This window comes from Desmodus rotundus, chromosome 9 (assembly GCF_022682495.2).
Source record: "Desmodus rotundus isolate HL8 chromosome 9, HLdesRot8A.1, whole genome shotgun sequence".
Classification (NCBI taxonomy): domain Eukaryota; kingdom Metazoa; phylum Chordata; class Mammalia; order Chiroptera; family Phyllostomidae; genus Desmodus; species Desmodus rotundus.
The window spans coordinates 15,855,308-15,870,645 of record NC_071395.1 but is presented as its reverse complement, the minus strand read 5'-3'; the positions used below and the strand labels follow the sequence as shown (position 1 = coordinate 15,870,645).

Genomic DNA, 15,338 nt, shown 5'->3' with positions numbered 1-15,338 from the left:
AAAGGTGACATCACTTCTTGAAGCATCTGGCAAAAGACCAACAAGAGACAACATTTGCACTAAGCTGGCTCTTTCTGTGGCAAGATGAAAGCATATTGTTACCCAAACAAAACAAACAGATTATTAGACCAGGCTGCAACTTTTCGAGAGCCTTTCCACTGTGGGGGATGAAAGCAGAGTAATATTTTCATTTTATTTCTTTCTTTCTCACTGCCACCCCCCCTTCCCTCCCCCCAAAAAACATTTGCTCTTTTTGAGCCTTCATGTGCTGCTAATCTGACTGTCACACCAAAGAACTATGGACTATACGTGTGTGTGTGTGTGTGTGTGTGTGTGTGTGTTCAGGGAGCCTGGCTCAGTAAGGGCGCTTTACATTTTTTTGGAAACTGGTGTAAATAAAGCTTTTCATCTCCAGGCATTGAAAAGTACAGAATAAAACCCACAGTTTGCTTTCTGAGCAGCTTCCTATTATCACATCGCCACTTAATTTTATTTCTATTCTCTCCAAGTTAAATAGAAAGACTGGCTCACTAGGGAGCTGCCGTGTGCCTGCAGACTGGGGATGTCAAGCAGAGAGACTCACTGTGCAAAGTTAATTTCAATTCCCGAGGAGGGTTTCACATTCCGGCTGGCTCTGACCCACAGTAATTAGCTGAGATAACTAATGATTACTTACTTATTCCTTGTAATTATCTGGATTTAATAATTTGCTGTGTAATTTATTAATTCGCTCATAATAGCCTTTCAGTACTGGGAATGGCTCCCTTAAAGGGGCAAAGCAGGAAAAATTTAGTGATTTTTTTCCTCAATGCCATAAATCTGTCTCCTGACAAATGTAGACTTCAGGAACAGTTCTACCCTCATAATCATCAGCAACCTTTGTCTTCCTTTTGTCCTATCAGGATACCAATCCAACTCTGTTTTCCCCTTCTGTTGTAGCCCCTCCCTCCAAGGCCAACTGAAGTGTTAAGTGCAGTTTTGAGTTCTAATGTGGACCATTCACCTAGAGATAGAAATTGTTTTCGCCAAATGGCTGAGAAGATTAATTTCTAAACTTACTAGCATGGCTTTCCTAGAAAATTGTGAGCCTCTTTTCTTGTAAATAACATGCTTATTAAAATCAAGTAAAAATTTTAATGCTCTTTTCACCATCTCAAGAGCCTCCCCAATAGATACATCCAAAGTAATTGATTCATTTTAAGTTTGAAATAAAGCATTTTACCCCCCCAAATTCTAATTCCCTTGGCAAAGAGAGGTCTCAGTTTGGCCTTGATAGTGAAAAGACTTAGTTATGTTTTGTCACTTATTTTAAAATATATTTTTATAGAAAAACAGGAAAGTATTACTCTGAATGTAAATCTTATTTCATTTGCTTTTGCACATTTCCATATTTCCCAAGCTCTGTGTCAATGAAACTAAATCTGATAAAAGAGTTGACCAACTGACTTAATATCTAGAAAACTACCTTTTCTAGACAATATTATAATCCAACTGGTGTGGAGAGTACTTTGATATTAACCAGGACTTACGTGACATTTGCTGTCAGTCATTTATTATTCCATTCCGGTTTAGATTTAGATAATCACATTGAACACAGAGATTGGATCATTTGCCTTCAGAGAAGTTTAAAAAATAAATTTTGTGGTTCTGATTTGTCAAATTGAAGATGACTGGGTGCGTTGCTAAGTCAATATATAAAATATCTCTTTCCAATAAAACAGTAATTGTGGACCTTTTGGAAAGAAAATCAGAAAATGAGTCATGAATGCCAGATCTTCGTCATGATTGATTTGACAAAGGTCTTCAGCCTCAATGTGCTACTTATCCATTTGAGTATGTTGTAAGTCAATACCAAATGGGTATTTCTCAACAATTTGTACGTGATTCATTCTACTCTTACCTTCACTTTCTTCTTTAAGATCAGTCCTCTTCTCTCCAAATATCTTTGGTTTGTTTTGGTATGTCCCTGAAACTCTTATTAATAAAAACTTTCAGCATATCTTTCTTCATAAAATTCTGTTTTCCCCATAAAAGAAACCCATGTAATCAGGTTTAAGTGGTGAATATAATTTCCATCTTGTAGGCAAGAAAGGGGATTTTTTTCCCCCTTATAGCGACATAGAAAAGACAAACATAAAATGTGATACAGTTTTAAAAGTCCAGGAGCGTGGGAGACAAAGAACACTGGGTGAGAGTGAAGGAGAAAACAGAGGCCTCCAAGCTCAACTGTTTAAGTACATGGATAGTTGCTATTATGTTACTTTCCTCAGAAAATCTTGGGCAAATGTACCTACAGGCAAGCTATTATGTACTTCAAAATGCACTAAAGAGGACACCTATTTTATTGCTATTCAATATATTTCTCAATTTACACCACTTCCGTGGGATTTCTCTCCTTACTTGAAGATGTCACATTTGTAGAAAGAAAGGTAGCACACTTGTCTTCCCCCTGACTGACTCCCCTCTCTCTTAATGCACATATCCTAGACCTGCGGATCACAGACACATACGGGAAAGAGGAGGTGTTGCTTATTGAAGACAATTTTTATCTTAGATCAGCAAACCTGATTCACTATATACTCAATTCATTTAATCCATTTTCCCCACTCTGGAAAAAGTCAGCAAGCAGAAAGTGCTCCAGGTGGCTAGAACTGCGTGGTCAAACGCGTGGGAGGAGGGCTGTCATGTGGTCACTGTCCGTGGTGCTGAAATCAGTACTCCACGTTGTGAAATTGGAGGCTGGCTGTTGGAAAAAGACTTTCAGGAAAACTGACTCGAAGAATAGGGGAGGAAATGGAAACAAAGACTTTCAACCTCCAAAATAAAAAAATAAAATTAAATAATCGATGTCACTATATCTGAATTCACAATCGTTTCTTTTAAATCCCTACAACTTTCAGTTATCTTAGGCATCTATGCAATGTATCCCATTATTTTCAAATAGACACATGGGTTTTGTTTCTTCAAGTGTCTTCTTGTTTCACTTATAGGAAGAGAAATATTCTACCCATTAGCCATCCAACTTTTACAACTCTTCCTGTTACATTTGAAAATCACAATTTTCCAACAACATTTAACCTCAACTTCAATCACTGTACCAATTTTCATTGACTCATAGGATATTTCCTAACCTCATTCTCCAAATAAGAATCATCACCAGACAGTTCCATATTAAAAGGGCCAGAGCTCAGGTTAGCAGAATTACCCCTGGAGCATGATCTGGTTCCTTCCTCTTGTTGGACCTATAGATTAATGTGATGTTTTCATCACTAATAATACAGATATCTGAACCAGAGCTTTTCTGGAAAAAAACCCCTAACCACTTGAAATCCTAATATATTGCTCAATTGTTGTAGGAAGTCTAAAAATTATTAAAATGGGTAAGAAGGTGTCTTTAAACTAGGATGAAAAAAGAAGTCTGTGTATCAAATGTGCAAAATCTGTTTGTGCCAGACCATTACATAGACTTCCAGCAACTCTGCTATCTGTGTGAATCATAGAAAGGGGGCAATAATTTGTTCTTTCTAACCACCCAGGATTTCTTCCTCAACCTCACCCCACCCATTCTGCCTATTATTGCAGAATGTGAGTTTCCTTAAAGGTGAGGGTGAAGAGATAGATAGAAAGATGGAGAGATAGAGAGAGAGAGAGAGACTTTACTTCCGGCTCTGGCTTTGGGGCACTGCTTCCCATGTGTGATGACTAAACTGAGAACTATGGTGGGCCAGTCCCTAGGCCTCAATCAGGGTGTCCCATTCCCCCAACTAGGTGTTGACTCTCACCACACCCAGTCTCCCAGTGCTACTGAAAACTGACCTGACTTTCTTACTTCCTTTTACCCATGCAACACCTCTGAGCACAAAGATTCTCTCTGCGGCATTATTGCAGATCTGGGGGAAGGTCTCCAAGGGAGGTATTTAGAGCCAAATATCATGATCTCAACTGGGCAGAAAAAGCAAAGCATCCTGTGAGATAAGCCCTGGCTACCAGAAAGACATTAAAAACCCTGTTCTTTTATATTTTCCTAGAGAAACACCCACTACTAAATCCAAGTCAGACTTTGATTTTAAAAAAAGCTCCATAATAAACCATCAAAATGTGTTTCTGCTGTTAAAAAAACCCATCAAAATAATTCTAACGTAAATGATTTAAAACAGCATCACATTCAAAAGCTGTTTGATTTTAATAGCATATTTTAATGAAAAAGCAGCATACTTTGCCAATAAAACATTAAGATCATCTCTTCAAGGAAAGACAATCAAACAACACCAAAATAATACATTACCATAGTAAATAAACCATCTATTAACAAAAACAAGAAACCAGGTCATATACAGAACTCAAGACTTCAGAGAGCCTCCAATGGAACAGCAATACAGCAAAATTTGTAAGAATATATCTATATGTGCATCATTTTGAATTAAATATTTACAATAGATAAGGTACCAGTCACCGTGTACCTAAATTTTTTGTTCCAAAGGAATTCTACCAAACAATGTGAATTTACAAGCAGTGCACTGTCTTTCTTATAGTTCAAATTAGTTTTTCTACAAACAAACCTCTAAAAGGAAAAACTGAAGGAATCCTGTAAATGTTAAAATGTAGTCAACAAAGCAATTGAAAACTAGAAGATTGAAATACCTTGGTGAAATCTTAGAATCTGGAAGAACAAACACCAAGTAACAAATGCATCTAAAACCAGAAAATGATGCATTATAGTCAGGTTTCCAACTGCTTCACTTCTCGTCCATTAGAGGTGTGTGTGTGTGTGTGTGTGTGCGTGTAAAAGGGTGAGAGCGGGTGTGTATCAAGAACAATGTGGGAATCCCCATTAAATATGTAACAAAGTAAACAATACTTGGGACAGTGAATCAGGTCTACACGATTAAGACATCCATTACTGAGTGTCGACTCACAAATCAGAACACTACCAGTAAAAACAAAGAAAAAAGTCTTCATTCAAAGTGAGAATATACAAATGGGCCAAAAGAAACACAGGGTAAGAGGAAAGCTGTAAAAATTCAGTTAACTCATCAAACATAACATTTTTAACTTCACAAGTCATACATTTCCCCCATTTTTAATCACTAAAGAAGTTTAATTAATTAGAATGTGCACAAATTAAGTTGCTAGAGAGATAAATTAATAATTTACAGAGGGTTTTTCAGCAATAATCTAATAATAGCTTTTAAGATCAGTGAACACAGCAAGCGAAGCTCCTTTTTTAAGCATTAACACTTCAGAGAAGGAAGAAGGGGGTATGAACCACAATAAAAATATATATATAATATACAGTGTAAATGCAGAAAATCTGCCATCTTCTTTTAAAATTCAAAATACTTTAGAGATGTCTCTATCAGATTAAGCATCAACTCTAGTTTAAAGTTTCAGTCCTGAATCAATTTCTATTTCTGAAAAATAGCTGCAAAGTGTACTTTTAAGCTTGAACAAGGGTGATGTCTTTAGGAATAAAAACAAATCTTACTTGATCATTCTGGGGGCCTTTCAAAAAGCTGTCTCGTCTGCCTTCCTGATAACAGCCAACTCCAGACTTCCTCTGAAGAAGCAGAGGTGCCTTTTCCGGGGTGGGATGGGGTTAATAGGGACAACATTGCTACAACTTGACAAATCCCTTCTTTTATTTTTCTTTCCTTGGAGAAGTCGTTTCATGTTCTTGCTGGGCCTGGGGCTCATTTCCTCACTCTTTCGCTCTTCAATCCCCGCTTTCTCTGGATTCACATTTACTGGAATTATTTCTGGTCGCCAAAAGTGGAAAGAAAAGAAGCAGGAAAAAGAGGGGGGCGGAGAGGGGATGAGGAGGGGGTTGTCCCTGGAGAGGCCAAAGGTCTCCTAAATGCCCGCGGAATATTTCATTCTTTTCTGTTTCTGCCTTTGGTTGCAGAACCAGACGCGCACCACGTTTTTCTTAAGGTCCAGCTTCTCGGCGATGGCTGCAATCTTCTCGGAGGAGGGCCGAGGCTGGATGGCGAAGTAGGCTTCCAGTGAGCGCTTCTCCGGAGCCGCGATGGACGTGCGCTTGCGCTTCTTTTCCGCGCCATTGAAAAGCTCGGGCTTGGTGAGCTTCTCGCGGTGGGACTTCTCAGCCTCCTCCAGCCAGGCTTGCAAGATAGGTTTGAGCGCGATCATGTTGTTGTGCGACAACGTAAGGGACTCGAACCTGCAGATGGTGCTCTGGCTAAGCGAGCCCACGCCGGGGATCTTGAGGTTGGCCAGCGCGGAGCCCACATCGGCCTGGGTCACTCCCAGCTTGATGCGTCGCTGCTTGAAGCGCTCGGCGAATGCCTCCAGGTCCCGGGGGTCGGCATCCACGTCGCTCATGCAGCCCATGTGTGAGGGCAGCCCGTGCGCGTGGGCCATGCTGAGCGCTGCCTGGTGCATGGGGTTCATGGTAGCCATGTGCGGCGCGTGAGCTGGCGTGGATACCACGGCGCCGTCCGGGCCTGCCATGGCACCCAGGGCGAGCCCGGGACTCAGGTGCTCCAGCAGCTCTCCCTCAAGCGCCTGATGCGGCTGATGGTGGTGGTGGTGGTGGTGATGGTGGTGGTGGTGCGTGCCCGCGAGTGCCGACGGGTGCGAGATGGGCACCGACGACGAGGAGGCAGCTGACGTGCACGGGATGGTGTTCATAGTGTGGTAGGTGGCGTCCGGCTTGAAGGGGCTGTGGTGGGGCGGGTGGTGGTGATGGCTCTTGCTCTGGGAGACGATGTCCACTGCCGCCAGAGCCTCAGCGCGGGCCAGCAGACTCTCATCCAGCCCGCCGAATATATTGCTCTGCAATTGCAAGTAAAAGGCACACATTACGCTCAGCAGGGAATTGTGCGTACTCTCTCCGGAAGCCCTGGCCCTTCGCTCCACACCGCTGCTGCGCCTACCACATTCCCAGAACGTTAAAATAATAATAGTTAATAGTACGAATAATAATCCTGAAAATAACAGGTGCGGAGGAGCCACCCAGAGAAGCCGAGAGCACACGAGGAGGAGGAAAGTGAGCCTGCAAACAACACACAACACGCGCACAGGCAACATCCCAGGTCATAAAATTAATATGAAAGGAAAGACCCGCTGAATACATAAGAGGGGGGGGGGGAAATTGGTTGGAGGTGTGGGGTGATTTGCTGTGCAGACATGAAAAAAACATCAAGCAGATAAAGGGGGCTGTCAAAATGTGCCTTTAAGCGGTGATTATGCAGAAATACGCACCGGTGGGGTTGGAAGACACGCTCTTCGCATCGCCTCGGAGCCCCCGCCGCTGCCGCCGCTGCTACCACTGCTGCTGGAGCTGCTGCTCCGGCCTCCACCGCCCCCACCACCGCTGCCGCCGCCGCCAGTGTTGCTGGAGCTGCTCGGAGAGCTGGCCGGGGGCGCTGCAGGAGCGGAGGAGCCTGGCGAGGCGCTGTGCAGGGCCGAGTACTTGGGCTCCACGTGCAGGCTGCCGCCGTGCGGCATGCTAAACGCCTGCTTGCTGTTCAGGGACATCATCATCATCTTCCCAACACTCCTGGGCGCTTGTCCGAAAGCGCACTCACTGACCCCGGCTGCCGGGACCCTCCGGAGAAGTGCTCGACGAGAGCCGCAGCCGGGAAGGGCTGTGAAAAGTTGCGCTCAACCGCTGCCGCTCTGAGCTCCGCGCGCCTTGCACCGGCTACGCGTTCTTCCGCTGGCTGCAGCGTCAGTCTGAGAGGATGCTGGGCTCCTCTTCGCACTGGCTGCAGACCAGGGCGCCCGAAACTGCCCCCGCACTTCGCGGCCGCCGAGTTATACTCCCCTCTCCCCGCGCCTGCCCCCGCACCCCCCGCCCGCCCTCCCTCCCTCCCGCGCGCCTCCGCCCTCCCCTGCCAGGAAGTGTCAGTCTCTCCTGCTCGGATTCTAGCGTCGCCCCTTCTCCTTTTTTGCTCCCTCCCGTCTCGGGCCCTTTCAGCTCTCCAGATACGCTCCTCTCGCTCCCCCGTGGCTCCCTCCACCTCCCCTTTCTGCCCCCGCCTACGCTCAGATGCCAACGCCCCTTCCCGGCTCCCCGAAGCCCTCACTTACCTTAGTGCTCCCACTCCACCCCACCCCACTGGCCAGGTCTACACTCCACTCGGGGCTGTTCCTACTTAGCAGCCGGCCTCCAGCCCCTCCAGCTTCCTTTGCCCCGTCCCCGCCTCGGTGTGAAAAGAAACTCCTAAATAAAGTTGCGGGCCAAGGCAACCACCGGCGAGGTTTTCCCTAGACAACTAGGAACGCCTCTTACCTGGCTGCCTCCCCCGCCCCCTGTTTACGGCTGAGTCCCAGGCCTCCACCCCCACTCGTCCCGCCCCACCGCGCAGCTCTGGTGACCCCGATCCCAGGCTCCCGGCCACAGAGGTGGACGCGGACGCTGACGCCGACCAGGTTTTTCTGAGCTGCTCTGCGCTGCGGCCCGGTGCGTGCAGCAGCTGGTGATCTGCTCTGCGCCCCCTCGGCCCGGCGGGTGCCTGGTGCCGAAGAGACATGGGGTCGACAGGGCTGCAGGGCTTTCTCTCACTCGGTTTCTCGGAGCTCTCAGCGGATTGGACAGCCGCGGAGCCGGCCCGGGTCGCCTGTGCGCATGCGACTGCCCCCCTCACCGCCCCCTGTCCCCTGTACTCCCTCCGCACCACCGCAGACACACACTCCTCTCCACCCTCTTTTCTCTTCACGCGCATCTCTCTCCTTCTCCTCCCTGTATCCAGTGCAGTGTGAGTTGGGTCCTGGACAGATCCACGGACACACCCCGCTACTGGATGTATTATTCTTCATTAGCTGCAATCAAAGGAGGAAGGGGTAACTGACAGGAGAGGCAGGGCCAGGGATCACAGAGCGCATGTGCTACTGAACCCCCCCCCCCACACACACACACGCCCTGGGGTTGGCACAAGTCCCACTTATCTTCGTTCCCACAGCCACTCGGCGCGGAGATAGCCTATTTTTAGCCAATACTTTGTTCGCACTTTTGTCCCAGTGGGGACCACTTTTCTTAGAAGTGAACACACACAGTTCCAGTTGTAAAAGAAGGAGGTAACCTCCCCACTGCCCCCCGCCCACAGCCTTCCTCTCCTCCCTGCTCCGGTGTCATCTACTTCCCTCAGTGTTGGGGGCTGCCGTCACCTTTCCAGAGTGCGGAACGAACGGGGTGCAGGCGAGGCGAGACCTATGCGCTGGAGTCCGCGGGTGGCCCCACCCGGACAGGGGTAGCTGGGAGCAGGTGCAGACACACGGTGCCTGGGGAAGGCGAGCAGGTGCGAGAGCAGGCGGCAGGCCTGAGAGGCACTGGCGCGCGCTGGGACAAAACAAAGTGGGAAGGAGCATGGCGAAGGAGGGCCCTCGAGTGGTCAGCAACCAGAAGCCCCAAGACGGCAGCAAGAAGGGGCCGCCGGTTCACCCCTGACCTCAGCGGGGACAGACGGCAGATTCAAGTTGGGAGCGTAGTGCTTGCGAAGTCGCGAGAGTACTGGGAGGAGTGCAGCAAACTGCGTGCGACGGGCTCTGTCCATGGTCCTTAACACCCACGCGCTTTCCTGCGCTTCTCGGGGGTTTGCCTTTCTCCTCCCTTCTGCGGAGGAACGAGTAAATAGTAGCCGAAGGGGATTCCTGCGAGTAGTGCTCCCGAGCTGAGCCGAGAAGCCTGGACACGGGAATGGAGGGAGGGTGTTGACATGACTAAATATGGCTTGGGCCGGACGGTTCAAGTAAATGCTTAGGTGTTTGATTTCTGTATCAACAACAGCCAGGGTAATTTTCAAGGAAATAAAAAAAATGACATTGTACAGCTTTCACTGTCTCCAGCTTCAAGAAATGAAATAAATCAAAGTTAAAAGCTTGAGTATCATTTAATTAGAGTGCGAATAGCGCTTTGAAAGAAGTAGAGCAACATCTCTAAACAAATTATGACTGGGCCAGGAAGGAATTATTAGATTGAAATTTCATTTAGGCTCGGGAGACACCGCGCTTCACTGTGTAATCTGCTATGCCTCATCTGATTTGTATGCTTAATTCAGCTTGACGAATTTATTAGTTTTCATAATAGTGAAAAAATTGAGCAGCACTATGGGCTAATGCATTGTGTGTACTATAAATTGTATGTCATCGTGGAAAGGCTGAAGTCTATAGAAATCTTTTATTAATGCCGGCATAGGAGAGAGGATTTTCGTGCAAGCCCTGGAGAGGTTCACACCAAACTGCACTGTTGCTGTGTCTCACTGGTCCATTAACATATCATCATACTAATTAGACTACTTCATCAGTGATATAATTTCAAACTTCAAATTATGTTCTAATTAACAAGGGTTGTCCAATTTGCTTAATCTTCAAAAGGCTTTGGATGGTCTAATTAGTATAAACTGTTGAACATCTCTAAAACCTAATAAAATCCATTAAAAGGTTTTGGGGATTTTTTCCTATCAGTCCCGTGCAAGGGACACAAAGGTCATGAGAGTGGCAGGATGACAGTAACTGGAAGACAAATGTCTACATGGACCTGAAGCCCCCAGATTATAATACTAAGTGAACCACAGGAGAAACTCTACATATCACACTCCTAAAGAGTTTGTTCATGTGTTTAATTACAGGCATACGAATATTAAGGAGACTCAACACCAAAAAAAAAATCCAATTTAAAAAAATGGACAAAAGACCTGAATAGGCACTTCTCCAAAGAGGATACAGAAATGGCCAATAGGCATATGAAAAGACGCATAACATCATTAAATCATCAGGGAAATGTAAATTAAAATCACAATGAGATATGGCCTCACACCTGTCAGAATCACTATCATCAATAAATCAACAAACAAGTGTTGAAGAGAGTGTGGAGAAAAGGGAACCCTCATGCACTGTTGATGGGAATGCAGATTGGGGGAGCCATTGTGGAAAGCAGTATGGAGTTTCCTCAAAAATTAAATATGGTACTGTCTTGTGACCCAGGGATTCCACATCTGGGAATATGTCTGAAGAAACTCAAAACACTGGTTTGAAAGAATATACACACCCCCAAGTTTATTGCAGTGCTATTTACAATAGCCAAAAGTTGGAAGCAACCAAAGTGCCCACTAGTAGATGAGTGGATAAAAAAACTGTGGTACATTTACACAGTGGAATACTACTTGGCCATAAAAAAGGACGAACTCAACTTTTGGGACAGCATGCATGGGTCTGGAGAGTATTATGCTAAGTGAAATGAGCTTATCAGAGAAAGATAAGTACCACATGATTTCACTTATGGATGGAATCTAATAAACAAAATAAACTTAGAGACAAAATAGAAAAAGACTCATAGATACAGAGAACAGACTCACAGCTGTTAGAGGGATGGGGGTTGGGGGCTTGGTGAAAAAGGTGAAGGGATTAAACAACAAAAAAGACCCTTAAAAAAAGAGTGTCAAGAAGAAAAACCACATGGGGAAAAAATTCTTCTCTTTCATTAGGTGCCTAATTAGATGTAAAGTGAAAAGCAACCCTGAGGAGTTTCCTGAGCATTATTGTGGCAACAGTCTGCTGAACTTGGATTGCAAAATCAAATATTTGGGGGTGTTTTGAACCTCTCCCTGTCCCCTCCTCCTTTATTGAGCTTAATTACTTGCAATAGTTGTTTTAATGTATGTTGTCACCTGGGAGTATTGAGAAATGCATATCGTTAATATGAATTAATCTTGATTTTAATAGCAACTGACAACTGATCTCCAAAATGCTAAACACTTGTCACCACTTCATATGGTAAATAAGGCTGCATAATAAATTCATGAAATAAAGAGGGCACTGCTAACATCACTGGGAGAAACTTGGTTTGATGTGGAGTTCATTGACTGAAACTATTTTAAGCAGGACAACTTCCAAGAGAATGTTTTCCTGATGGCTAAAATCTATATGGCCTTAAATTAATTTCATTATAACTTTTTAAAACCTCACAGATATTTCTCAGTGATATCTCTAATTCCAGATAGGCAAAAAGAAGCCCTTTATGCTAAGTATCATGTTGAGATGAAATTAATATGTAGTTATAGAGCAGTCCAAAAGTTTATTCCTTTCCATAGGAAAAAAAAATATATATATATAAAGTCTCAAAGTTAGATATCCCCTTTCCTCAGTGAAAGTGAAAAATGAACAGCAGTAATTGTGTTGCCCTAGTGGGAAAATGCAATTCTTCATCACCACGGCTTGCAATCTTGCAATGGTTCCTTTCAGGATTGTCCAGAATAAGAACGTCTTTGCGGTGATATCAATAAAACCCATTTCGGATTTGTCCACAGGCATTGCTGCAAAGTGCTCTGGCAAGTGTGGATGCTGCTCAGGGAGGAAGAAAGACTCCACCCCCACCCCACCCCTGCCCCCACCAGAGTGGAGGCCATCAAAGGAATTGAAAAGTTAGGAATAAACCCAAGGGGTGGAAGGAAATGGCCCAACATCCAAAATCAGCTTCATGTGCCCTCAACATACACTTTTATGCCCAAGCACCTGTCCGCGTTGGTGCCTCCGCACACCTACGGACCTACCTAAGCCCCAGAAAACAAAGAAGTGACTTTCAAAAGCAGAGAAATGGAAAATGGATCAGCTGTGTCACCACATGGAGGAGCGCCTTTCTTCTCGCCAAGCCTCTTTGTTTGACAATAGCTTCTGTCCCATCCGCTGCCAGATGCGGACAGATGTGACCAGCTTCCCTGCACGCGGGTGAGGAGTCGCTGGAGCCTCTACCCAAACTCCCGGCAGCAGGGTCCCTGCTGTAGGAGCCTCCTCACCCCGAAATCGGCGGCCCACAGCCGGCCCGAAGGGAGAGATCATTGTCTCTTCTCCTCCCCTGTGTCTGGATCCTAATTTACTATTAAAATTTTAAGCAGTGCATTCATATTTTACCGGACCTAATGTGTTTTATTAAATTTTAATCCAGTAAGGGCAGTGTGATTTCTTTGTATTTCAAACACAATTGAGTTGGACTGCAGGGAAGATTTCGGCCTCTGGTAGACAGGGCTTGGGGGAGGATAGAGGGAAAGGGTAAATCCCCACCCACCTCAACAGCTTCCCCACTCCCCCTCCCCCGCCCACCTCATCTCCTCAAGGATTCTTAATCGAATCAGACCCCCTGGGTTCTCTCTGGACTTGTAGCTTGGGGCTGAAGTGTAGGAGGTGATTAAACTCCTCCATGGCCTCGCCTGTTCCAGGGAAGGGGGAAAAAAGGAGAGAATTATCCCCCAAATTGAGACTTCTGGGAATGCTCAGAGCTGGCCGCAGAGCGAAATGCCGGGAAGGAGAGGTCTCCTGGGTTTCTTACGACCTGTGATAGGGGCTACGTCCCAGGAGTGACGGGTGGGCATTGTGCTCAAACATCCTTCCTCTTCCAAGCAGCCCACCAATGCTGTGTTTGCCTCTAATTTTCCCTCTCCGCTGGCTCTCTGAGCCCCAGTCTCTCCCCTTGGCCCAAATGTGCTAAGCACCCTCTCTGCCCGATGGCACAGCCTCCTCTCGGTGCCTTCTTGGCTAACTCTCCCTCTCAACCTCCCAATGCAAGCAGCCGGCCAGCGCCTCCGGAAACCTCGGCATCCGGCAGTTCCCAGGCCCTTCTGGATCGAAATTAGGGCTTGCAGGCTCCATCCCTCCTACAGGGCCAGGCGGGCCGAACCTGGGGGAACAAAAGCAGCGGCTGTTGGCGCTCTGGAAGGCGCGCTTTGGGGACAGGGACAGACTTGCGCCAAGGCCAGGGTCCTGTAATCGCCGAATGAACCACGTGGCTCTTTCTAGGTAATTCTGAACTGAGGAAAGTGGCCAGGCAGAGGACAAGGGCTGAGCGGAGTCGCGGTAGAAAGGAAAGCAACGGTTCCCTCTTTCGCAGACGGAGGCAAAGGAGCAGAGTTCAATTTCAAATAAAGCAGACTGGGAGGAGGGGGACGCAGGGCGCAGCCAGCCCAGGCCCGCTGGATGCCCGCGGGGCTCCGAGACGCCGTCAGGATTCCCCCGGTGGCTTTGCTCTAGCTGTGTGTGGCGAGGAGCCCGCACGCGGGGCACAGCTGATTGGACCCACTGGAGCCGACCAACCTTGGGAGCAAACACAGCAGGCGCCAAGACATTAAAATCTGCCGCAGGGAAGGACTCAGTCCTCGGTACCCGACTCCGAAAGCCCCAGAGCGCGGGGTTGGGGGTACGGGGAGCAGATTCACACACTGACGCACTGGGCACACTCACAGACACGCTCACATACCCACGCACGCAGGCACACATGTGCTAACACTGACGCACACTCACTCGGAGGCACACCTGCTCCCCACCATAGCCCCGTGCGCCGCTCTGGGAGGGGGGGGCAGACCTCACTGTTCCATCCACGAGCAGCTACCCCTGCGTTTACCTGTTGTTTTTCGTGGCAGTAAATTTTCCTAGTCAGTGTGTTTACCTCTTCCCAAAGTTAAGTCCAGTCACGACATCAAACTTAAGGCATTGGAACAATCAATGAAGACTTTGCAATCCATGGCGCCTCGCGCTTCCTGGAACTAAAATAAATGCAAGAAATCGAAACTTAATTACTTGAAAGAAATCCAGAAATCCCTCTGCATAATGCATCCAGCCCTTTTCAGTAGCGTTTGTGTTCAGTGCAGTGTTTGTTAACTCTGTGCTTTGGCTGAGATCTGGCTCCCCGCCTGGTCTCGTGGGGAGCCGCCGCGCCCCACCTAGGCCGGGAGTTCTGCCCCACGCTAAGCTCCCCCTCCGCCCACTGCTCACCACCGACGTAGTAACATTTCTTTTGAAACGTCGCCAACTGTAACGGCACAGAAGTCCCTGGGGCCGAGTGTTGTATTTGGTAAAAAATTAAAAATCTCACCGGCCTTCTTTTCGCTAGCTAGGGCTATTATCATTTGAATTGTTTGAATGGGTGTGAGTTGCTCAGTACTAGATCTGACATCAGGCCCCCTAGTAAATGCAAGCCAGGACCATTTCTCTGAGGGAATGGGGCACCATCAAAAAGAGCCGTTCTGCTGGTGATGGAAAATTGATTAAAAGGTGGACTTTCCCCCTTCTCTTCAGGGAAGTTCTTTTTGCCCCTAAGTGTCGCTGGGGTCCCAAGGCACAGTGCTAGAATATGTGTTCTGCCTACACTACTCTTCAAGGTATTTAGCTGGACCACAAACCCTGGACACTAGTTTCTTCCTCTGATATCTGTTCCTTTGGAACTCACTCATTGCCCCCTCCTTTAGTTTCTAATTGATTAAGAATCTTCATATCTATAAAGTGCCAAGACACCTTCATCTGGCACCACTAAATAAAACAGATGCTCTGCATTCAGCTTAGAGTTGCTGGTTAAGATCAAATAACTTGTGTTATACATCATGAGTCTCATG

General features: G+C 46.7%; 1 protein-coding gene across 1 annotated transcript; it reads right to left on the bottom strand.

Moving 5' to 3' along the window:
* Positions 1–4,164: 4,164 nt before the first annotated feature.
* Positions 4,165–7,751, bottom strand: POU4F2 (POU class 4 homeobox 2). Its single transcript, XM_024569114.3, has 2 exons — positions 7,222–7,751; positions 4,165–6,792 (listed from the first exon to the last, which is right to left on the bottom strand). The coding sequence occupies exons 1-2, from the start codon at positions 7,504–7,506 to the stop codon at positions 5,851–5,853; spliced, it is 1,227 nt and encodes a 408-aa protein (XP_024424882.1). The 5' UTR covers positions 7,507–7,751; the 3' UTR covers positions 4,165–5,850.
* Positions 7,752–15,338: the final 7,587 nt, after the last annotated feature.

Coding starts and splice junctions, on each gene's coding strand:
- POU4F2 (XM_024569114.3), bottom strand. CDS start 7,506: ATGATGATGATGTCCCTGAACAGCAAGCAGGCGTTTAGCATGCCGCAC. Junction 6,793..7,221: donor CGTGTCTTCCAACCCCACCG/GTGCGTATTTCT, acceptor TTGCAATTGCAG/AGCAATATATTCGGCGGGCT.